This window comes from Gobius niger (assembly GCF_951799975.1).
Source record: "Gobius niger genome assembly, chromosome: 13".
Classification (NCBI taxonomy): domain Eukaryota; kingdom Metazoa; phylum Chordata; class Actinopteri; order Gobiiformes; family Gobiidae; genus Gobius; species Gobius niger.
The window spans coordinates 27,568,095-27,593,729 of NC_136864.1; the positions used below are offsets into that span (position 1 = coordinate 27,568,095).

Here is a 25,635-nt window from a genome sequence, read left to right on the forward strand (position 1 = left end):
CAGCTTTTTCACAGGTGTTGCATTTTCCTTCAGAATTGGTTGGAAGCGAATTGAGTTTGTTCTTCGTTGTACCCATGAAAAGCTCCCTGTGCCACTGGCTGCAGTACAACTCCATAGCATGATCGAGGAAGTTCTATATTCACTTTTTAGGTTCGTTTTGTCAGACACTAAGGTTAGAGATGTTAAAGATCTTTTACCTTTACATGTTTCAGCCGCCATCTGCAGGCCGCCATCAGAAGTATCACCGGCGTGCGGTGACGTGTCACTTATCAGCTGTTCTTACTTCCGAGGCGTGACCAGTCTGACGGTCCCAACAGGTCCGACAGACTGGTCACGCCCCCTGCCGCCCGGTGGATTCAGGGCGACAGGGGGCGTAATCATTGGAGGAGGGTGTCCCAGGTGTGGGACAGGAGAAACGCTCCTTCGTCATGGTTGATGGTGTTGGTGCTCCGTTTCCTGATTTCTATGGCTTCTTTTATTCAGCGTTTGAATTGGACGGCAGGGGGCGTGGCCAGTCTGTCGGACCTGTTGGGACCGTCAGACTGGTCACGCCTCGGAAGTAAGAACAGCTGATAAGTGACACGTCACCGCACGCCGGTCATACTTCTGAGGACGGCCTGCAGATGGCGCTGAAACATGTAAAGGTAAAAGATCTTTAACATCTCTAACCTTAGTGTCTGACAAAACAAACCTAAAAAGTGATACTAGAACACAAGTAGACACAATGAACGTTACGAAGTTTAGAAGTCCTATATTGAAGCTTTTTTTGTTTCTAAGCCCTAGGCTCGTCTCAATGTTAGACCGAAACCTTTTCATGCCACAATAGAACTTTTTATACATGTCAAAGTCGATACGTTTATTTGTTTTTTTGATTTTTTTTTATGAACAAATTCCAAAGATTCAGCTCCCATTGAAGAACCACATGACCATCCTCGGCCTACTTGGTTTCTTCAAATCAGAAAATAAGCATATGTTCGATTTCAATCAGTTTGCCGCCACTAAGGGCTATTGTCACTGTTGTTTATCCCGGTTGCCACCTTTTTTTACGGACAAAACGTGTTCCAGTGACTTCACCTCTACTTACCAACTAGACTTCCTCCAGCTTTGTAGGAGCCCATGTTTTCTCAACTCCATTAATCTCTTCCCTCCGTGTACAATCTGCGGTCGACAACTGTCATCGGCCATCGTTATACAGTGGAACATTTGTATTTGGGCTAATTTACCTCCACATTCGACGAGGCCACATTCATGAGGCCTCGTCAGCCTCATGAATCTCCGCGGGTAAACTCTGTAAACGGCTGCTTCGGGACGCCGGGGAATTTTCTCTGCAGACGGGAAGAGCGCCCTACCTCCAGGCACTTGATAAACTAAACTCATTTCCAGTCAGGGGATGTTTTCGAATGCTTCTCTCTGCGATTCATATGGTCCGAGGAAGTACAATTTTCGAATGGTTTGAATTACTGGGGCTGCCAAGCGTACAAGGGATACAAGGGTTTGGTCCAAACTAGGTTGTCAAGTTACATTGTTTTTCTGCCGATCGATGAGCCTGAACGGTTCACTGTGTGGCCGTGGCAGAATTGTTTGTTCCGGACCTTTCCACTGGAGGCCAAGGCCGTTGTGAGGTCAGCTGACGGTCTTCCATTCATTAAGACTGGTATGCTCTCCGGGTTCAAGCCGAGTCCCGCAATGTCTCGACAAAGGCTATTTAGAGTAATCGATTTAGACGTGCGCTCTGTTCCGAACGAGCTGCCCGTCCACTCGCTCGTCTGGCTGTGAGAGAGCGGCGTGGAAGAGGAGGGAGACGGGCTGAGGACGTTCTTTAATGCTGCTGCCGGATGAACCGACCTGAAGAGTCTTTGCGAAAGCTGAGAAAGTTGTCCAGCACCAAGATGCGATTTTGGATTACAGTTTTCCTGGGTCTCTGGTCACCCTAAGATTCCAGTTACTGTATTAAAGTTGCGTTCAGTCAGTCAGTTGGTATGTTGTATCTCTGTGTAGTGTTGATTGCAAGTGTTTTAAGTGTCGCCTTTTTCCATTTAGGAGATAAAATATGTGTTTGCTAAATGATATTGAAATGAAACAACCTTGCTTCTGAAGTCCTTGCAATTTTTCTCCAAGTGTAGTAGTTGTAGTTAATTTAGAGTATGAGTATGTAACTCTCTCCTGTATGGTCCAAAAGGTTCTTTTACACTATGTATATTTTTTTTCCCCCGATAGACTGGGAATTAATTATTAAGTAATATATATTTCCTGTTTTGGTGCTCTGGGAGTCCTATGAGACATGTTTAAAACATTAAAGAGGGGGTATTATGCTTTTTTCAATCACATAGCACCAGTCTATATCACACTACAATGATGACGAAACCTTCTGTTGGTCTGTAAATGCAGTAAATTAGAAAAACTGCCTTGTATAAAATGGCTCTCTCAAAATGGCTGTAGTGAATGTCTTGAAATAGGCCTCTGTCTCTTTAAGAACCTCTGAGCCTTTCCGACACGCCCCCTCCACACGCTGTCTGTGGCATCAGTGGGGAGGGGGTTCTGCTGAGGAGCAGTGGTTGGTTACTCGGCTGGTGACGAAAGCTCGGAGGCGTCTCCAGGAGGTGGGGGCGTTCCTAGGAGGACTCAGGCAAACCTATCCCTAAAATGGCCGCCATCAGAGTTTATTCAGATTACTCAAAAATACGTGAATGTGCCAAGACAACAGGCATGTTTTTAATGAGGGAATGACATAATAACATGATGTAAAGCTTGAAAACGTCGATTTTGCATAACACCCCCCCTTTAAAGTCACGTTCATTCAGTTCAGTTGGTATGTTCTTCTCTGTGTAGTGTTTGCTAAATGATATTGAAATTTGGCTTGGGCGATGTTCCCTTAATTGGCCGTTGACGATGTTTACAGTGAACCATCGTGATTGCAGGATAAATGGACCTAAACAAAACGTGATCTGAACAGAGTCATGGAACATGAATTTTGCAACAGAAATGTGTTAAAACTCATGCGTAAAGTCTGAGAGGAGAACGACTTATTCAGAGCGTCAACTCCTCCTCAATACCAAGGCTCTTATCACAGTAATACAAATGTAAATCGGAGCTTATTATTTGCATTTGCTCAGTTTTAACGTAATGTTTAAGAAACAGTGGGTGAACGGGACAATATTTAGAAGTTTGCGTCGTAGCTTACGTTTTTGAAGCCGCTCCACGCGCCGCCCGGTCCGTGTGCTTGTAACCTCGTACCTCCTGCACCGCCTCTTTCCCTCCTCTCTCTTTCCTCTCTCGGTCCTTCGTGAGAATATTCCAAACCCATGCGCACTGCTCAGCTAGCTCCGATGCGAAAGCCATCTCGTCATTTTAAAACAGTTTAAGTTTCCGTACGAAGCAAAGCAAAACCACGCGCGGAGACAGAGCTCCGCGCGTTTGAAATAGAGCAGCTGCGTCTTTACTTTAATAATTACGGCTAACATATCGTGGCTTATGGCAGGCTACAGAAACTAGCGCGCATATTAGTTAAATCCGTGATTTAATTTACAGTGCAATCCCTGCAAAGTTTGTAGGTTTACAAGGCCTACAGAAGATCAGTGCGTGTTTCTGACAGGAGGGGGCATGGCACGATGGTGGTTTTCCATCGTGATGTTGCTCATCCATCGGCACAACCCAAATTGAAACAACTTTGCTTCTGATGTCCCTGCAATTTCTCTCCAAGTGTCTGATTGTTATTAATTTATATCACAACTGAACAAATTGCTTGTATGGAAGCTAAATCTTGTGCATGAGTGTGTAACTCTTCTATCTGGTCTAAAAGGTTCTTTTACACTATGTTTAACTTTAAATTCCCAGTCTGTCGAAATAAGTTTCGACAGACTGGGAATTAGTTATTAAGTAATATATATTTCCTGTTTTGGTGAGAAGTGAAAATGGAAACTTAAGCTAAATGTTTAGCAAAACTTTGGCTACAGCTGTTTTCTCGTTCAGTCCATTTCATTGCATGATCAAGGTCAAAGTAACTTTATTTGTACAGCGCCACACACACAGATAAGATAAGATAAGATGATACTTTATTGATCTCACAGATGGAGAAATTGCATTCGATGAGAGAGCATCCGGCAGCAGCACCCATTCAGTGCGCACCACTCTTTTTTTTTTTCTTTGGTGAAAGATGGTTGTGTCGCGGCCGCCATCTTGACTGTTTTGGTCACAGGAGGAGCACTGGTTGATGGGAAATCCGTAGACCCTATACAGTTCCCCATACAGAATACAGACCCCAACATACAGTTTGTAACAGAAGTGATATCTGCACAGCAAAAAGGGTTAAAAGCCAGTTATAGAAAGCAAAAGCATTTCAAGCATATCCACTAAAGACACAATGCAAAATACAGAAGTAGAACAACAATCATCCGTGATACATCACGTTCAGACATTAGAAAACAGTCACTTGTTTAAAGCACAGATGGAACAGAACTATTTCTGTGACGATTAGTTTTGCCGACTGAACCTTTTCCCACATGGGTGCAACTGAAACTCACCATTCAGGCGATGGAGGAGACACCAATCTCAGAAGCTGTTTATGGTACAGTTGAGCTGTTGAAATGTGGCACACTCGGGCAGAGAGGTGAAATTGATATTAACAACTTTGAATGTAGCCGCACAGCGCCTCCCCTTGGTTACTTCATTTCTCCTAAATGCAACTAAATGAAATACAAACCTGTGGGGGGAGAACAAGTGTCCTCATATACAGCACTATGGGCTGCTGGAGTAGATGCTATATAAATAAAGTTGACCTAACTGACTAAAATGTACAATATGTCCAATGAAACAGCCTCACTTTAGAACAAGATCTCAATTGTCTAACTTCCACATTTCTTATTTGCCTCGCAGCTCCCGGCCCCACCAACGCCGTGCACTACCTGGCCACCAAATGTGTCGACACGGGGAAGAATCGGCAGGAGTGGTTTATGCCCTGGGGGCCCAACCAGTGCGAGCGGCTCCGCTCCTTTGACGAGGCCTTGGCCAAACGCATCGAGGCCAACAACATCGTGTTCTCCGTGCACATCCCACTGCCGAACAAGGAGATGAGCCCCTGGTTCCAGTTCATCCTCGTCATCCTGCAGTTCGACATCGCCTTCAAGATGTACAACCAGATCGGTAAGAGGTCATTACTCGCCAGTATGGTCATGGTGTCAAGAAATAAAGGCTATGTAGCACTCCTGAGTGCAATTTCTCCTGTTCTCACACTTTGCACCTGTTAAGTGGAGCTAACTATCACAGCATAACGGTGCATTCTTATTGTTATAGGTTTGTTAACGCTAAAAATAGTTCGTAACATGAAGCAGACCCCACACAATGTCTACACCACATGTGTCTGTGCACACTGGTGCATGACGGTGTGAATGAGTGAGTGGTTCCTTGATGTAAAGCTCTTTGAGTGCCTAATGTAGGAGGAAAAGCGCAATATAAATCGACCTTTTCCACCCCATAGGGAGGACAGTGGCTCAGATGGTAGAGCGGGTTGTCTTTATAACTAGTGATGGGCGAGTGAATCCTTGAAGTCTGAGCTCTTTCATTCTGTTTGAACACTGACCTCTTGTGGACACACTTTTAATGATTGTGACTGCTCATAAACATGACTGAAGCACCGACACAATCATGCGTGCAAGAGAAGTTTCAAACAGACGTGTGGCGCTTTTATTGTTTGCAGTCTGATGTTGATAGGCCAATAAATACATTTTCTGTGTGTCGTGGGTCTGTGCTTCATGGAGCGGCAGGGGGCGGGGCTCCAGTAGGCGGGGCTCCAGTGGGCGGGACCCGACTCAGTCACCTGTGGCTCTGCTACTCTGAGGCAGGACATCAAAGTGCAATGTTTTCATTTCATTCAGTGAGAGATAGTTGAGCCACTGTTTGCTGTAGATGGCGCTCTTTAAGTTTCCCTCGCCTGGTCAGCCTTCCACACCTGCTGCTCTTATATCTCTTCAAAAGAAAGACTTTATAAAGATTAGGAGAAGTACTTATTCTGACTGGTCCACAGCCTGGACACTTCCCCACACGACCGCGGTTAAATGGGAAATGGGGGAAATAGATAGAAGTACTTACAGTATTTAAATCTAGTTAATCTAATTTAATTTGCGATCATGTCTCTGTTCAGTTCACATCTCAAGTATGGGATGGACGTTTGCACCTCACGATTTGGTATGATTCGTGGTACACGGCTCATGATAACCTCCCGATATGCTGATACTGTGATAATGGATTACAAGGATGTTTTCTCTTCTCCTCTGCCCTTGAATAGGAACAAAAGTAAAGAAAAAAGCAGATTATGTCCCTCTTCAGTGCAGGGATCATTAACAGGTGAAATAGTACGTTTACACTTTGAGAACATGTTTGTAGAGGTGCGGGTTGCCAGGTTTTGTACGTGGAGAAATGTTTTTCTGTTTGCAAAGCTTTTTCACCGCCTAAATAACTGCAGCCCTTTACGATTCAAAGCCGTTCAAAATCTTGATTTAATCGTGACTAATTGTGCACTTTGTGACCTTTTTAATGGAGGAGGCAATTTCCCCTCTCTCTCCTTTTTATGGCAATTTTATTACCAGGCCATTGCTGTAAAGAAAGGAAATTCAAACAAATCCATGTGAAAAATCCCATTTGGACCAAATTCCTCCCTAACGTACACACACACACACCTCAGTTTCTCGTTTTGCCGTGGACTTTAAAGCACCTATTTCTACACAAAATCTCACCTAATCCTCCACTTGATCAACACTTCTGCACTCCAAAGTCTTCACATTTCAGCCCAGGTTGACATTTAGTCAGCTATTTCTCACAAATGAAAGTTAAATATTTGCGGCGGCCCTGGCGAGAGGAGTCTAGCCTCTGAAACATTCCCCCCCCCCTCTTGTCACTTGGCGTAACTCACTTGTGCGCCGGCTGCTTTAGTCTCCTGATACTTTTCCCTTATTGCTCTCCATGCAGGACGTGGCATTGTTTATGGGATCTCTTGGGAAAGGGAATGTTGAGGAGATTGGCTTTCGGTTTTTTTTAAGGCGACAAACAATGACTGATGTGCACAGCTTTAGTCGTGGTGGTTTCAGACCCTGGGGGGCGCTCAGGGATCCAGGGATCGGAGGGAGAGGAGGGAAAGCAGGTTTAGCTCGGAGCAGTCTGGATGTGAAAGACGGGAGATTTACCTGCTTTGAACATGACGTCAGCCTGGTGTCGCTGGAGTGCATGTGAGCGATTGTTGGGAAAGAGTTGTGCTAGGTTAACTTTTTAGATTTAATTCTTCACGATGTACATTTTTAAAGTAAGAAAGTGCCGCCCACCTTAACATGGTGGAGGGTGTAAGGTTCGAGCACCTGAATGATCCTGGGAGCTCTGTTGTCGGGAGCTTTTTGTCCCTGGTAGGGTCTCCCATGGCAAACAGGTCCTAGGTGACGGGTCAGACAAAGAGCGGGTCAGAAGCCCCTTATGAGAGACCAACAGGCCCGGTTTGAACCATGAGGTCGTCCTTCTGTGGACCCACCCCCTGCAGGAGGAGCCATAAGGGGCTGGTGCAGTGTGAAATGTGGAAGAAAATGAATGGATGGATGGATAACGCTGATGTCATTATTCTTTACAAATCACTAAAGGATCACACTTGTGCTTCACAGCCAGAAGGTCCCAGGTTCGATGCCCACCTTTCTGTGTGGAGTTTGCATGTTCTCCCTGTGTCTGCGTAGGGAGAACATAACTCCTGCAGTTATTTCACTTTTACGCTGTTTAACCTGAAGCTAGCTAGCTAGCTAGCTAGCTCAACCAGCTCAACTGTTTATGGAAACAGCTGCGGTGGAGTCGCTCACACCCGGGCCCCCCCAACTGAAACTTTTATGTTTGACTTTACTAATCCAGACAAATATGCTTCAATGCAGAGATCATTTTATGTACGCCTGAAAATGATGAATAGCCTTAACCGTTTTCAATAGAAATGTAAAGCTCATATTTTATTAACAGTAGCTAACCTAGCTGCTCACTCTCCTCTACTTCCCATTTATCAAACATTTTGTTTTGGCCAAAAACCTTGAAATTAAACAAAATCCATCTCATACGTTCCTGTCAGTCACTAATTACGTGTTTATCTGATTCAGCTGTGTCATGCGTTGCTATGGCGATGCCCACAGCGGAGTGATATCCCAGTGATTCAACTACCGGACTACGTGTGCGGTTATACCAAAATAATGCACCAGCCAATCAGAATCGAGTATTCACCCAGACCATGGTAATAAGTACAAATAAAGCACCTTTGCCTTACAACACACGTGTCAACGTCAAGGCCCTTAATGTGGCCCTTTTGAGGAGCATGAATTCCTGGGCATGCCCAAAAAAAAAAAAAGTAAGTCTCTAGCCCATTCCTGTGCGGAGTTATGGATTATTAAAGAAATAACCAGTTTGTCCACTTCAGCCACTAGGGGGCATCTTAAATGTTTTTAAAAAAAAGGAAAGAATTCCACACGTGTCCAGCAGAGGGCACTGATATAATAAGAGAACAGGATATAAACGGCACATTATAGCCACGTGTTAAATGGTCTGTCTGGCCCAGGGCGGCTGTGGCTACAATGGTAACTTACTGCCATCGAATGTGGAGTGAATGAATAATGACTTTGTGTAGCAAACATGTGACACCGGCTGATGAAGTGCAATAAGTATAATTCTGACAGGCTAACATGTCTTTCCCTCAAACAGCAGAGGCGCAGTGCAGGATAAAACAAAACAAAAAAACAAACATTTGAGGTTGTGTTTCCGCAGTAGCTAAACCTCAATTTTGATTTGATTTAGGTTGTTTTGTATCTCCTTGACTTTCATTGTGATGTATTTTGTGTGAGTCACTTTGGGCAGCTGTGGTTGTTGTAAATGTGCTATAGAAGTGAAGTTCACCATGACCTTGATCATCACAGAATCTTTAGTTTGTAAAATGCAAAGTAAAGTAAAAGATCCTAGACTCTCTTCATCACAGTGCTTCAGTTGCACACCGCCTCTGCTCACGAGTCGTGCCTCATCCTCTCTCGGCATCTTGTCTGAGCTGCTGCGCCCTGCTGCTCCACACACACACCGAGCGCTCCTACACCCACCTGGCCCACTTCACCCGCACTCGCAGCCTTGGCTCCGCTCCAGCAATAACACAGCTGTCGAGAGGGCGCCGTCTCCCTGGCGATGACGGCCGCGCTACAGTGGAAACGCCAGGCAGAAGTGAGCGGGTGATGTCATAGATGCGGTGACTAAGTCGACTTTTTAGGGGATCGGTGCTTTACTTGAGTAGCATTATTGTTGAACTGTCACCAAATACTATAAAAATGGTTGTACCCTCCTGTGAAAGCGTCAGCCAAGAGGATTCACAGAGATGCTTCTGACTGCACAGGCCACTGGGTTCTTTCCTCTTGAGTCGAGTGGGTTTTGTAACGTCACAAAAGCCACTCGGAGGTCTGGCAGAGCTTGGCTTCGGAACTCAAGCCGATGATGAAAAGATTGTAGATGTTTTGGCTGGATTTTCAGACAGGGAGGGGTCGTGAGGGGTAGAAATCTGGATGTTGCCTTGATGAAGAGCAAGGATATGATGATGAAAACATGCATGATATAGGGATATACTTGTGTCAAAATTACACTTTGTTGCTTACATTCTTTCTTTTTTTTACAGTGCCAAGCCCTCATTGAAAAAAAAAAAAAGATTCCACAAAATATTGCAGACCTGGCAACCCTGCCTGTGTAGATGCAGACGGCATCTCGTCATAGAACGGGGAAAACCGAATCTTTTGGGAAACACAATTTTCCACTTTTTTTAGCCATTGAAATGGCAACGTCAAAGGCCTTTAGTCATTTACATAGACTGTGATTACTTAGATCAGCAAAAACAGTTTACACAGCGGCATAGGGCTTATGAAAAACAAATGACCAGGTTCATGTTCCCCATATTGATCGATCTCGATTTTTGATTTGATTTTTTGTTTTGTTTTAAAAGAAAAAAATTAAATGTGGTCTTTCCTGGACGAGCATGTAGAAACAGATGCTGCGGCCAAACTGAAAACTGCAACTAACTCATCAGCAAAAACAGACTCCACATTTCTAGCATCACAGTACAACCCCCCCATGTCACCCCTTCACCTGGACGAGCAACACACAAACATCTGCAAAGGAGACGCAAAAAACTGGAATGTTCAAAGAATGTCAACGATCTCATGTTTGTGTGCGGAGCCTCAAAAGGCCATGAAGTCACAGAGTGAATCGCTAACTACGTAATATGTAAATATTTACTTAAAGAAAGGAGTAAACCGTGCATTTATTAGTTAAAAAGACGATCAAACTTACAATTCACTGTTGGCAGTCCAGTGAATCCACCGCTGCAGCCTCAAAACTAATCCACATGGTCCAAACAGCGATGGATAGTTTTCCTCTTCAAAGGTAAACTCTTCATCCCTGTGTGCGCCTGGTCCTCTGATGCTCCTCATGTGTTTCTGTTTTACCCTTTTAAACGAGTTAGCGCAACTTTGTAGCTGATTTAACACACCAGGTCCTCTCTTCTTTGTGCCGCATGTGTCATCCTGTGCTTCCTGTTTGTTTGGGCAGAGTCCATATTTTTTACCAGACTGCGACAGGACTGGCCAAATCTCCTCGATTAAAACGCACCACGCGATTATCGGGATCGACCTAAAATCACGATTAGATTATAATTCGATTAATTGTCCAGCCCTACAACAGCATATACAACAGTATGTGTGAGGGCGGCAGAGCGACTCACCTGCGCATGTGACACTTAATGGCAAGGGCATACTTAAAGGGATATTTCAGGATTTTTGACATAGGGCCTCACTTCCTAGTTATCCAGTGTTGCTGGTACCTGGAGATATTTTTTTTGTAATTCATGCAGTTCTTGTATTTGAAGAGTTTCGTGGTGCTAGGCTAGTGCAAGGCTAGCGCATTTCTATGGCATCAGCTAGCCTGCATTAAAAACAGTCTGACCCAAACACAGTGCACCTGAGGCAAATCACTTATAACACCAGAATAACCATATAAATGTCTGTGTCCATAGAATCATTTTTGGAATATAACTGACCTTGCATCACATGAATAATCGCATAATCTCATATACCGAAGCTGATGCTGCTCAAATATAAGGTATTTTAAATGCGAAATGGTTAAAATGATTCTATCGACACACACATGTATATGGTTAGTCTGGTGTTATAAGTGATTTGCCTCAGGTGCTCTGTGGAGCGGGTCACACTGTTTTTAATGCAGGCCAGCTGATACCATAGAAATGCGCTAGCCTTGTATTAGCCTAGCGCCATGAAACTCTTCAAACATAAGAAATGCATGAATTACAAAAAAAATATCTCCAGGTACCAGCAACACTCTGGATAACTAGGAAGTGAGGCCCTATGTCAAAAATCCTGAAATATCCCTTTAAGAGCGAGGGCAACGTCAAAGGACTCCTTAACACCAGGGATGTAACTATTCATCAAAAATCGAAACAGGCCTGACGTTTCCCACCCTTGCTTTAAGATCTCTAGTTCTGCTTTGCTTTTTCTGCTGTAAAGCCCAGGGATGTCTGTCAGCAGGACCTCATTTCACCCACCAGCACCAGACACAGGCAGGCGTTAGGTCACTACAACTGGCATAATGTTCCCGATTTGCATTATCTTCCTTTTAAAATCCCTGTGGAAGCTGTTTTTGGTTTTGAAATGAAGTCACAAGTCCATCATGTTTGACCTTTCCAGAAGACGGAGCCATGGTGACCATAGACGTGGGGCTGGCCTACCGAGACGACACGGTCAGCGAGTGGACTCAGATGGCGACCTCTTTAGAACAGAGGAAGCTCAGCTGCAACTTCACCACTGACAAGGTGAGAGCACGGTTATCTCAGATCACATCAATCCAAACATTTGAAAGAGACGACGCTTAAAGACACAAAATCCACTTCTTTGAGACACATTAGTTTTTGCTCAATGTTCTGCTTGGTCAGGAGCCCTAGAATCTCTTCTCACAAGCAATTATTTGCCTCGTGTGCGATTGTGTTGGGGCTGTTTGTCGGGTCACAGCCTGCAAAACCTCAAATCGTAATAACCAAACAAATAAGGCGAGACGCTGCAGGTGAATAGGGAAATGTTTTAAATTTAAAAATATAAATGTTCAATTGAAGTTTTCACTGTAGATTGACATAAATATGTGAAAAAGAAACATTGTAAGTTCTCTGTTTTTCTTATAAAAGTAAGGCATTTTGTACCAAAAAATGCCCAAAATTTCTCATAATTTTGGCGACAAAATCTGAATACTCAATACTCAATAAATCAGGCTTGGAATTATCCATCCATCCATCCATCCATTTTCTTCCACTTTTCCGTTGCCGGGTCGTGGGGGCTGTTGGAGTTGCCCAAATCACATTGCACCAGCCCCATATGGCTCCTCCTGCAGGTGGTGGGTCCACGGAAGGACGGCCTCATGGTTCTAACCGGGCCTGTTGGTCTCCTATAAGGGGCTTCTTCTCTTTGTCTGACCCGTCACCTATAGGACCTGTTTGTCCTGGGAGACCCTACCAGGGGCACAAAGCCCCCGACAACAGAGCTCCCAGGATCATTCAGGCGCTCAAACCCCTCCACCACGTTAAGGTGGTGGTTCCAGGAGGGGGGCTTGGAATTAAATATAAAAAAAAACCTTCTAAATATTGTTTAGTCCAAAGCTGGAAAGTTTGAAGTCTGTAGAAGCTACATGGAGATAATGTCGCACCAATGTGGGAAAAAGCATTTTGAGAGAAAGGCCCTTGAAATGACTTTTCCAAATAAATCTATTGAGAAACATTCAACCAGTGCAAAAAATAAACATGAAGATTAGTTATTTTGTTTCCAGGAGAAAGTTTGTATGTTAAAGAGACAAATTTGGCCCGAAACCTGAAAATGAAAAGCATTGAGTTTTGCATGTAGTGTCTTTCCCGTAATATTCAAGATTTCTTTATTTGTGCAAATATGAGACTGTGGACATATTTCCCATCTCAAACAAGTTTTTTTTAACTTATTATTTACTTATTTTCGCGTGCAATTTGATCAATAGAACTGTGGCAACAGGCTCCTCCCCACCACCTCTACAGACCATACAGTCAGCATTGTGTCATACAAGGGGGCGTGGCCTCGCTGAAGGGGAAGGAAGTATGTCCTGGGAATATTTCACTCCGTTTAGACATTTTCTGGCAGAATATAAACTAATTCATCACACACAAATAAAGTCACATCTAGTTCTTGGTCCATTTGGATGTTTTTTCAGCAGATTGATCAGTAGAAGTGAAAAAAAGCAGTCATAGCATAACATGACGCATTCTGTTATTTATGTTTTGGGATAGGAAACTATATTTATAATTCAGCATTTTTAAAGTAGTTTTGGAGAAATTATAGAATTCTCCTTTTTATTTTCTCCCCTCAACTTTTTCAAACATGACCATATATGGGCGATTCCAGAGATGCCGTCTGTATCTATGCCCCTCTCGCATCTTGGAGCATCCGACCCGCTCCTGTGGCGCTTTTGAAACCGCGATTTCATCCATAAGCGTGTGTTTGTGTGCTTATCACGGCAGATGTGAGGCATGAAAGGAAAGAAAAGGATATTTGCTCTCCTGTCTGTTTGGATCCTGACATCACCCTCTGCAAAAATTATCTTGGAAACGGAAGGTGTTTAGTCTCGCACTCTGCCGCAATCTTGGTCTGTGCCTTCATTTGTGTCAGATAAATGTCCTAAACTCTAACTTTGCATCACATTTCAAAATCCTTACTTTTCAAATAAACGTCAGCGAGCCAAATATCAATCCCTAATCATTTTCTGTTTGGTTGTTGTCCTCCAAAACAGGGAATCACCCATTGTCGTACTGGCTGATTTTTTATTTGTTGTTGCATATAAAGTCACGCATTTCATCAAATTGTAAAAATTCACATCATACCTATCGACGGGTCTCACTTATTCACCTGCATTGTACTGTAATGGAAAACTTAATTCTGTAGCCCAGCTCTATCTGTTGTTACTCCTGTGCAAGGCCGTGGGAACCCAGGGTGCTGAGGGCGCTGCAGCACCCCCTGGTGGACAGTTTGTGAACTGCAGGCAATATCAACCCCTTAACTCCCACTTGAACAGAGCACATTATCTCCCGCTTTACCCCCAGTCCAAAAGCTTCTGGAAAAAAGGTGTGAAAATAGCGACAAAACTGAGACGAAAACAAGGATGAAAATGTGAAAAAAGTGAGGAAACATTGACGAAAAAGTGACAAATAATTGACAAAAAATGACAAAAAATTGACAAAAAAGTGAGAAAAATCTGACAAAACATTTAGAAAAACTGGACGAAAAAGTTATAAGAATTCAACAACAAAAATGCGAATAATTTGACGAAAAAGTGACAAAAAATTTACAAAAAATGACAAAAATGGACAAAAATTTGACAAAAAAGTGTGAAAAATTTGACGAAAAATTGAGACAAATTTGACAAAAAATTGAGAAAAAAAGGACGAGAAAGTGATAAGAATTTGACAAAAAATTTGAATAGTTTGATGAAAAAGTGACAAAAAAGTCACGAAAATTTGACAAAAATGAGACGACTGCCCAACAAAAAAAGTGATGAAAAAAACTCTGATGTGAGGAAAAAGATCCATTTAGTTTTGTAGGTCTTTGAAATGAGGCGTCACACTGGCCTACAGGATTTGGGTAAAGCTGAACTGGAGAAAATGCTCTCGGTTCAGGCGGGAGTTAAGAGGTTAATAAATAGGATTTATGCACAGAAACAGTATTTTGGGGGTACATTTTGTCCCTCAGCGCCCCCTAACTCTGCTTCTGTGTCCACCCACTCTCTGGTTTGTCCCCTAGACGTTCGAAAACGAGGGCCGGTACTACGAGTGTGACCTCCTGCCCTTCATGGAGTTGGGCAGCGTGGCTCACAAGTACTACCTGGTCAACGTCCGGCTCCCCGTCAACGAGCGCAAGAAGGTCAACGTGGGCATCGGAGAAATCAAGGACATCCGCCTGGTGGTGAGTTCTCCGCGCTCATGCCGTGTTTCCCGCAGTGGGTCTTCAGTGACACGTGCATGGCTGTTCCTTTGGCAGGGCATCCACCAGAACGGAGGCTTCACCAAAGTGTGGTTCGCCATGAAGACCTTCCTCACGCCCAGCATCCTCATCATCATGATCTGGTACTGGAGGAGGATCACCCTGATGAGCCGGCCGCCCGTGCTGCTGGAGAAGTAAGGGCTCTGCTGCACTACACAACACTTCACCAAGCATTTCAGTGCTCAAATGACCTCCATTACAGGTATTTGTGGCTAGTAGCTGGTAGCACATTTTTTTAGCCACAAAACGCTGTTCCTTTGTCAAAAACTGACCAGGAGTAGTGTTTCTCTTCATTACATTTTGAGTGATCCTGGTTTCTTCTTCTGCTGCTGCTGTAGCGCTCCGATATGCACTTCCTGGGTTGGCTCGAGTCATAGGTACAACTGTCCTCCACATTTTCAAACCTTCAGCATCGGATGATTTCTGAGTCTGTTCCTCACGCTGCAGTGAAGCTGCTAACCGTGTTGTTCGATCAAACTAAAGTCTTTTTATTTAGTTATTCCCACTCCTGCCTGAAGAGGGATCTCCTGTTAATCTTCTCATGACCTCTGTGTTTCAATGTCACTACTGTATCCATTATTTAAAATGATGCATTGCAAAATAACAATCCTGAGGCCCTACTTTTAATAATAACGATAATAATAATGCATTGGTTTTATATAGCGCTTTTCTGGACACTAAAAGACGCTTTACATGGCATTATTCATTCACTCCATACTCGCTGGTGGTAAGCTACTATTGTAGCCACAGCTGCCCTGTGGTAGACTGACCGAAGCGAGGCAACCAGTCTGCGCCAAAGGCGTATGACCACAGCATAGGCGGTATGGCCACAATACTTCAAACTTTTCAATACTACAAAACATAATTTTAAGGTCTCCACACAGACTGAACAAATGCTTAATTCAGGCCTTTTAAAGGGACCAGATGAAGTTGGCCATTTTATTTTATTTATTTTATTTATTGACCTTTATTTAGCCAGGATAGTCCCACTGAGATTAAGAATCTCTTTTTCAGGGGAGTCCTGGCCCCAGAGGGGAATCTATTGTACATGTTTTTAGTGGTAGGGGAAACCGGAGTACCTGAAGGAAACCTACGCAGACACTGGGCGAACATGCAAACTCCACACAGAAAGGCCCCGTCCAGGTGGGAATCGATCCCGGGACCTTCTAGCTGTGAGGCGTGACCGCTAAGCGCTGCGCCACCGTGCTCACTACTGCCACCTCAGGTTTTAGGCGTAACTGCACCTTTTATATTAAGCTCCTGCATGACGGCACTTCTGACCCGAATTAACAACTTTTTGAGTGACAGTGCAGGATTTTAGAGGCAGTTGTGGTGAACAGGTCTGAGCTCATTCTACACATTAGGACATGGCTGGAACATGTAGGGGGAGGGGAATACATAATTTTAACATTTTTAAACTCTGTATAGTCCCTTTTAAACTACTGTTGGACACGTTAACCTTGATATTTCTGTAGCATAACCTGAACTAATGTGTGCGTCTAGAACAGGGATCTCCAACCAGCTCTCTAAGTCCTTTTAAGGTAAATCTTATTTATTTCTACAAATGCTTGATCACCCAGCTCTAAAAGGGAAATACAGTATGTATCCAAAACAAAAGTGAAATATCATCTTTACCACTTATTCTCCGGGGTGAACTTCACCAAAGTGGTAATTTACGCTTTGAAACATAGGTAGCTCTCCAACGTTTTTATAGCGTAAAAGTAGTTTGCCTGGTAACAAAATGTTGGAAACCTCTGGTCTAGAAAATTCCCTTTGTATTTCAGAGGTTAAAAATGCACCTGCAAGAGGGTATATTGGAGTGTGGACTTTTTTTCCTTCTTTTTGTTGTTGTTGTGAAGATGGACTCAATATGCAGGATTACTAAAAAATGTGAAAACAAAACACTTCTCCAGGTACTGTATGTTTTTTGGTTTAATGTAGCACAACTTGACTAAAAACTCAAGTTGATTTTACGTGATGATAAACCATCACTGCTTCAGCTCAGGCACATATGGATGAAGTAAAGTAGGTCAAGCAAACGTCTGCAGTGAGATGAGGGAGGTTTATCAGGAGACCATCAGGGTTTACAACCACTTATCAGATCAACATGCATTGAGTAACGCCGAGTGTCCATGTAGAGATACTTAGGTGTACGTTATACTGAGACCAGATATAGAGGGGAATATAAACACAGTATTTAGTTTCCTTGACTGTCTCATAATGAATGAGTAGGACTGGTTACTGGTAAACAACACCAGTTTGGTATCGGAAGGTTTCGGTGCTACCAGCATCAAACAGGTACCGAAAAATAACTTGTATCCGATTTCCCCCATTTTCTTTTACACAATTTACCCTTATTTCCCTCGAATTATTCCCCATTTTTCACACTTTTCTTGACATTGGAGATCAACCCATTATTGTAAATGTGCAGATCCTCCACACGTTATTGTTCTGTTTCCTAGACGACAAATATTTTAGTGCAGGTATCAGAAAACTTATCGTTCATGTATCTTCAGCTTGTTGTTGCAGAAGAGTAGAGAAGTCTTGACAGGAACAGATCTCACAAATGGAGCTCTATGCAAACTCGTATGATTTTATGCCGCTGTGATTGTTTTTGTTTCCCTTCGCATTTCACGTGCTAATGGCTCATGCTTTGGTCCGACGTAAACAAACACCACGGTGTCAGCGCTCGGTTTGCTTGGGCAGGTGTGAGGACTGGCCAGCAGGGGGCCGGTGAGACGGGGATCTCTCAATAGAGGATTAGTTTAGAATGTGAGCATATTTAAAGAGGGGGTATTATGCTTTTTACAATCACATAGCATCAGTCTATATCACACTACAGTGATGACCAATCCTTCTGTTGGTCTGTAAATGCAGTAAATTAGAACAACTGCCTTGTATAAAATTGCTCTCTCAAAATGGCTGTAGTGAATGTCTTGAAATAGGCCTCTGTCTCTTTAAGAACCTCTGACCCTTTCAGACACGCCCCCTCCACACTCTGTCTGTGGCATCAGTGGGGAGGGGGTTCTGCTGAGGAGCAGTGGTTGGTTACTCGGCTGGTGACGAAAGCTCGGAGGCGTCTCCAGGAGGTGGGGGCGTTCCTAGGAGGACTCAGGCAAATCTGTCCCTAAAATGGCCGCCATCAGAGTGTTTACAGATTACTCAAAAATACGTGAATGTGCCAAGGCAACACTTCAGGCATGTTTTTAATGAGGGAATGACATAATAACATGAAAAAGTCGATTTTGCATAACACCCCCCCTTTAATATACTGTAATTGTACAAAGATAGTTAGCATAGTTTAAAAAAAAACAATAATAAAATAAAGATTTTGTTTTGTTTTAAAGGCATAAAATATTCATGATTTCTATTATTACTAAAATAGCCGTGACTATTATTTTTTCTATAATCGAGCATCTCAGGGTCTCTGTATCGAAAACCAAGTATTGTTAAGTACTGATATCGGAATGAATGATGCCAGTACTAGCCCTATGAATGAATGACCAGTTTAAGCTAAGATTGTATAAAAAGTAGTTGATCCATGTGTAAAAATGTCTTCTCGTGCTCTTTGAAGCAACCTTTCAACGCAGGCTTTGTTATTATCGAAATAAAGTCTGTCCCTTTTAATAACCCGGTCGTTCAACAGCCGACATACTAATTGTTTGTCTAGCCCCCCATCGCGCTCCGAGCACAGATCAGGACGGGGCAGCGGTTTCTCTATCGCAGAAGAGCCTGGCCATGCGTGAAACATGGTTAACAATCCGCTCACACAGACATGAGAGCCGCACAGACGGCCGCCACGTCGACCCTTTAGCTCCAGCTCACAGCTCCTGGTCCCTCGTGAGCCGCTCTGGAAGTGCCACTTGTCCCCGTTTGTGGAGAGGCCATGATTATTTCATGCTGTAAAAGCTCTGCCGCGCTCCTGTCGTGTCCACAGAGGTGTCATCGCAACCAGACCACGGCTAATTTTAGACTGATGCCCCCCCCGTGCTCACATTGTGCACTGGATTCAATCCTCTTGTTAAACGATGATGTCAACACTCTGCTTCCAGGGCCTCATGGAACTGAAGTTGCGTTCACGTCATAATCTCAGATAGAGGGCAGGGACCAGTACAACTCTATGGAAGAGAAACCACTTTGGAAAGAAACCTGCAAATGTTGAAATGTTTTATTTGGAAGTGACTGGATTCATAAACCTGACCAACATTACTGAAATGTTTTTGATTAGCACCACTTTTGGACACCTTTATGTGAAAACTATAGGACCTAGTGGTGAGTTCCAGGTTACTGCTGGGCAAATTTCCCACCTCCCACTTGGATAAATGTCTTCGAAGTGCTAATTACAAGTTCCTACAGATTGCTACCAGTTCAGATACAAGATGAAGACAGTAATGGCGGCCCCCAGTGGAGGAGTGTAGCCAGAAAAAAACGGCCCGGGACTTTTGGGTCAAAACTGGCCCTCTTAAAAAAAAAAAAAAACCTGTCATATTCAATGCAATAGTCGAGGTGATGAGCAAAGCAATAAGCCCTTGGCTTGAACTAAAACAGTATAAGCTACGAATCGAGGACAACAGCTGCTGTTGTTTCTGCCAAATTCAAGCTAACCCCTCATAGCACTCAACACTTTAATCGTGTCATTTATAACTTGAAGGAACTTTTGTAAAATTACTTAACAATCTTAAAATGTGCGTTCTGTAAATGAAGTTCCACTCGCGACTGCAACACAAATAAACTTCTCAAAACCAACCAAATGATCCCACTGTAGATGAAGATGAAATGATAAAACTCACCACGGAGTCAGAGAGGTGTGCAGTGAGGATAGAAGTCCCAAAAAGGCCAAACATTGTAAATCATTTCAATGGAAACTAGAAGATTTTCAAACTTCGCGCACTGAAGACGAGGGGCAAGAGGGAGTCACCTGACAACTCCCAGCATGCACTTCTTTGCAAACATTTGTCTAAAATGTATAAAAAATAGAGGTCTAAGGTTCTGTGGGTCCTGGAGGGAGTTACAATAAACTATTTTCTCTTATATTCACAATGTGAGGGGCATGAGTGTTATGTCCCAGAGGCCCATCACTCATTATACGAGATTATCTGTGAACCATGACTCAAGAAAGCGCCACCAGAGGGGTATAAAAGACGTCACATCCCTCTGGTGGAGGAATTGTGTAACTGCATCTACATAAAGATAGATAATCGAATGGCTTTTCCCGCTAATTGTGGGCCGGTGAAAGGTATAACGGGCCTTATCTCGATCTGACTGGCCCAATCGGCCCAAAAGTACGTCGGCCCACCGGGAAAACTCCCGAATCTCCCGATGGCCAGTCCAGCCCTGAGTGTAGCTCATGACGAAACTGACAAACCACTGCATCAGTGATGTGAACGTTACATTTGGAAACAGCTTTCAACATAGTGTTATGTTGCATGTTTTCAATTCTATCTGGTTTGGAGAAACGTTCAAATAACGTTAGCATTGTATGGGCTAACTATTTTAGCATTAGCTGTTTTGTAACAGACGAGTTTATTCACCTGGAACGTGCTATGGTCGTAATTTTCGAGTGGGAAAGATACGAGTTACAACCAGCTAAAACGCACCATTAGTTTACATGTGCTGGCAGAGAAGACACTGAACATTGTGACTCTTTGGTTTTACGAGGATTGTCCTAAGTCTAAGTAATGAGAGCGATGTGTGTCTGTTATTGGTGTGGTCATGTTCCTTTAGGGGGCGCTGTGTCTGATAGCATTTTGATAGTTACCGTAGTTCCATCATGGAAATCTTACCTGTCCACCACCTCAGGTTTATATAATAGAGTTCAGGATCGTGATGTCATATCGCTAAGCATCATGGGATTTGCAGCAATAATACAATGGAGATTTTAAAGGGGAAAATACTGAAGTTATTCACATTTAAACATTTAGACAGTACAGTGAGTTACATGAACTAGAATTATTAACCAGTAGTGACTCAGCAGCTTTCGGAGTTGTTCCATGGCTTTTCATTCCACTTCTTTTTATACAATTTTTAGCTAATGTTTATGGAAAATGTTTGCTACTACACGCAAATGTGGCCCTGTTTTTTTTTGCCATAGTGAAATCAAATCAGTTCTGTGCAATGGTTTGTGAAAAAAAGAGCTTGCAGGCTAGTTTTTGTTGGCATTACTGAAACAGTGACCCTGAAAAGTGACCCTGAAAGTCGTGAAACGTGTGAATAAACTCGTCATGTAAAGAATTGGGGCGTTGGAAACTCCCACCTGAACGGATCCCATTTTCTCCAGTTTGGCTTTACCCTAATCAAAAAGCTTCTTGGGACAAAAGCACCAAAATAGCCACAAAAAATGCGAAGAAAACGAGGATGTAAACGCAACAAAAATGTGACAAAAATTCAACAAAAATGTGACAAAAATTCAACAAAAATGTGACAAAAAATCAACAAAAAAATCAACAAAAATGTGACAAAAATTCAACAAAAATTCAACAAAAATGTGACAAATTTTTTTTTTAAAAATGGGACAAAAAATCAACAAAAATGTGACAAAAATTCAACAAAAATGTGACAAAAATAAAAAAAAAATGTGACAAAAAATCAACAAAAAAATCAACAAAAATGTGACGAAAATTCAACAAAAATGTGACAAAAAATAAAAAAAAATGTGACAAAAAATCAATAAAAAAATCAACAAAAATGTGACAAAAATTCAACAAAAATGTGACAAAAATTCAACAAAAATGTGACAAAAAATCAACAAAAAAATCAACAAAAATGTGACAAAAATTCAACAAAAATTCAACAAAAATGTGACAAATTTTTTTTTTAAAAATGGGACAAAAAATCAACAAAAATGTGACAAAAATTCAACAAAAATGTGACAAAAATAAAAAAAAAATGTGACAAAAAATCAACAAAAAAATCAACAAAAATGTGACAAAAATTCAACAAAAATGTGACAAAAAATAAAAAAAAATGTGACAAAAAATCAATAAAAAAATCAACAAAAATGTGACAAAAATTCAACAAAAATGTGACAAAAATTAAAAAAAAAATGGGACAAAAAATCAACAAAAATGGGACAAAAATTCAACAAAAATTCAACAAAAATGTGACAAAAAAAAAGTGACAAAAATTCAACAAAAATGTGACAAAAATAAAAAAAAAATGGGACAAAAATTCAACAAAAATTCAACAAAAATTTAACAAAAATGGAAAAAAAGAAAGAAAAAACATACAAAAGGTGACACAACACAGCAACAACGCGAGGAAAAAGATCAGTTTTGTTGGGTCTTAGCTTTCAAATGAGGTGTTACACAGGCCTATAGCCAAAGAGGGCAGAATGCATTTGGTTTAGGCGGCTGGTCGAGAGTAGTTTTTTCCAGTTCATTAATTGTCAGGGCGTAGCAGGTATAGGACCTTTTTTTTAAATATTGAGATTTTTTTATCTTTGGTTTTCTCCCTTAACCTCTTAGTTTCATTGTCAAAGCAAATATAGACCCAACCTCAACCTTTTGCGAAACTTATTTTATGACAGTGAGTGGCGCTTCAGAGTTTTCCAGGTTGCAGGATTTGTCGCCGCACGTTTTAGCCCAATCGTGAACAGATAATTACGGAACAGATAATTCCCCCGAGTTTCACGAGAAAAACCTGCGCGTTTTCCCTCCCACGCCTTTTCACAAAAACCCTTTGAAATCCCCTTTGTCTTGTTCAAACACTTCCCGGTGGCGTTCCCGTCTCCCTGCGCGCCGGTGGTCGGGACGCATTCCGCGCATACCAGCCCTAAAGCGACCGCCGCGCTAACCCCGGCCGGGCCAAAGCGTCGGCTCATGACACTGTTTGTGTTAGCGGGGGAAATATTAGCACGCAGATGTTTTCACAGCGTCGTGCTCCAAGTGCTAATGTCGTGTACGAACTCGCTGCCGATGAGGTCGCCGGGTTTTCTGCTGTCATTTGTCTGCGCTTTGATGTGAGTGGCAGGGCTGCCGCTAGATTTGTGGGGGCCCGGGGGCAAAGTTTGGGGGGAGGGGAGGGGGGGGAGTATCGCAGACCATTTATTTTGAAAGTAATCACATTCAGGGCTTCTAGAGATAGTTAGTTATTGAAGCATTGAGGAGCAAACGTTCGGTCGTTGCTTTTTCATCCTTGTTTTCATCTCATTTTTGTTGCTATTTTGACACTTTTTTTTCAAGAAGCTTTTAGATTTGGGTAAAGCCAAACTGGAGTAAATGTGCTCGGTTCAGGTGGGGGTTAAGAAGTAAAATCTCAATTTAACACTTTAGAACAGTCCAACGATGGAAGCAGATTTATGGTGGGCCCCCATGACTATTTAAATACTAATGAATTATTAATGAATGACATGAATCTGACCGTGTACAATACACAAAAAACAAAAAAATAATCACACTTTTTTAATTTTTTGATTTTATTATTATTTTATTTTTTTACAAATTACATATCCATAAAGGAATGGGAAGTGTAAACTGAAGTTTTAAAATTTAAAGTCACACCGCATAGAATTTTACCCAATAGACAAAATTGAAATACAAGTATTTATTTTATGGCAGATGTTTTCATCATTGGACAATTTATTTATTTATTTTATTTTAATTACTTTTTAATTTATTTTCAATTTATTTTTTATTTTTTTATTATTTTTAATTTTTTTTTAATTTTTTTTAAAATTTACTTTAATTTATTTATTTATTTATTTATTTGATCATACATTTTGCTCAAAAGGAGTAGGCTGAAGCAAAAGCTTATGAGCGCCTACCCCCAACTCAAAATGATCAACTTTTCATTTCTCATAGTACAATCAATGTAAGTTTCAAGTTTCAAGTTTAATGGTTTTGTATAGCCCAATATCACAACAGAAGTCGCCTCAAAGGGCTGCAACAAACATCAAGGCAATAAAACACAGCAATAAATATGACAATTAAAAGTTCAGGTGAATCCAGGCAAATATAATGTCCAAAGGTAGCGATGAGCGGCGTGGGCGTCCCCCGTCCTTAGACTCTCCAGTACGGCAAGGAAAAACTCAAAAACCCGGCAGGACAAAAGAGAAACCTTGGGGAGAACCACAGAAGGAGAGATCCACTCCCATGGACGGACAGGCTATAGAGACCCAGGGCCGAAGGATCCCTCAGCAGACGGGCCAAGATCACAGACTGTCCAGTCCTCGGATTCCAGAATGCCAGTTCCTCCGTTCACCCAGGTTCCTCCATTCGATCTAGACAGGCACTCCCGAGGGGGAGTGGGACAGGAGACACCATGTGAATAGTGATGAACAGACTACAGATAAATTAAGTATTGTATCATGATAAAACAAAGTCTGCAGTAAGAGGAAGAGGATAGCGCTCAGTGGACCGTACTTCCCACAGCAGTGTTTCTCCTGAGGCAGCTTTACTTCGGGCTGTGGGTTAGTGCTTTACCTAACTGACCTGATTATAAGCTAATTCGAAGAGGTACGTTTTGAGCCTAGTCTTAAATATAGGGACTGTGTCTGCTTCTTTAACGTGGGCTGGGAGTTTATTCCACAAAACCGGAGCTTGGTAGCTAAAGGCTCTGCCTCCTACAGTAATTTTGGAGACTCGAGGAATTACTAGTAACCCTGAGTTTTGAGAGCGGAGAGCTCTGGTTGGCTGATATGGAATGACAGCGTCTTGGAGATAAAGCGGAGCTAAACCCTTTATGGATTTAAATGTGAGGAGCAGGATTTTAAATTTTATTCTAAACTCAACAGGAAGCCAATGGAGAGACTTTAGCACAGGTGTAATGTGTTCTCTTCTCTTTGTCCGGGTTAACAATCTAGCAGCTGCGTTTTGAACTAATTGAAGACTTTTCAGGGAGCTTTTAGGGCACGCTGCCAGCAGGCTGTTGCAGTAATCCAGCCTTGAAGAGACAAATGCGTGAATAAGTTTTTCTGCATCGCTCTTAGTTAGGATATTTCGTATTTTAGTAATGTTGCGCAGGTGAAAGAACGCTATTTTACAAGCCTGGTTTATATGTGTTTTAAAAGAGAGGTCTTGGTCAAACAGAACTCCGAGGTTTTTTACTGTTGTGCTCGTTGATATGCTAATATTATCCAGGGAGATGATCTGTTGAGATAAAGACTCTCTCAGTTTTTGAGGGCCTAATATAATAACCTCGGTTTTGTCCGGGTTAAGAAGGAGGTAATTTGCTGTCATCCATGTCTTTATGGCTTTTACGCAGGAGCTAAGTGTTTCTAATTTATCTGTCTGACCTGGTTTTATTGATAAATACAGCTGTGTGTCGTCCGCATAACAGTGAAAATTTATATTGTAATTTCGGATTATGTTCCCTAATGGAAGAATGTATAGTATGAATAAAATTGGCCCGAGCACTGAACCTTGTGGCACCCCATAGCACACTTTGGAACACGGTGAAGACTTTTGGTTTACATTAACGAACTGTTGCCTGTCAGATAAATAAGATTTAAACCAGGAGAGGGCTGTTCCCCTGATGCCTACGTCGCATCCTAACCTCTGCAGGAGAATATTGTGATCGATTGTGTCAAAGGCTGCGCTAAGGTCTA

General features: G+C 42.3%; 1 protein-coding gene and 1 long non-coding RNA gene across 2 annotated transcripts in view; one reads left to right on the top strand and one right to left on the bottom strand.

The window, feature by feature from the left end:
• LOC306973283 overlaps nt 1-25,635 on the bottom strand; it is a 245,424-nt gene that overhangs the window by 120,367 nt on the left and 99,422 nt on the right. The window lies entirely within an intron of this gene.
• wls (Wnt ligand secretion mediator) overlaps nt 1-25,635 on the top strand; it is a 55,992-nt gene that overhangs the window by 6,700 nt on the left and 23,657 nt on the right. The window contains exons 2-5 of the mRNA XM_079570147.1: nt 4,873-5,139; nt 11,733-11,857; nt 14,853-15,014; nt 15,090-15,226. Of these exons, the coding sequence (XP_079426273.1) occupies nt 4,873-5,139; nt 11,733-11,857; nt 14,853-15,014; nt 15,090-15,226 (691 nt within the window). The remainder of the gene's footprint in view (nt 1-4,872; nt 5,140-11,732; nt 11,858-14,852; nt 15,015-15,089; nt 15,227-25,635) is intronic.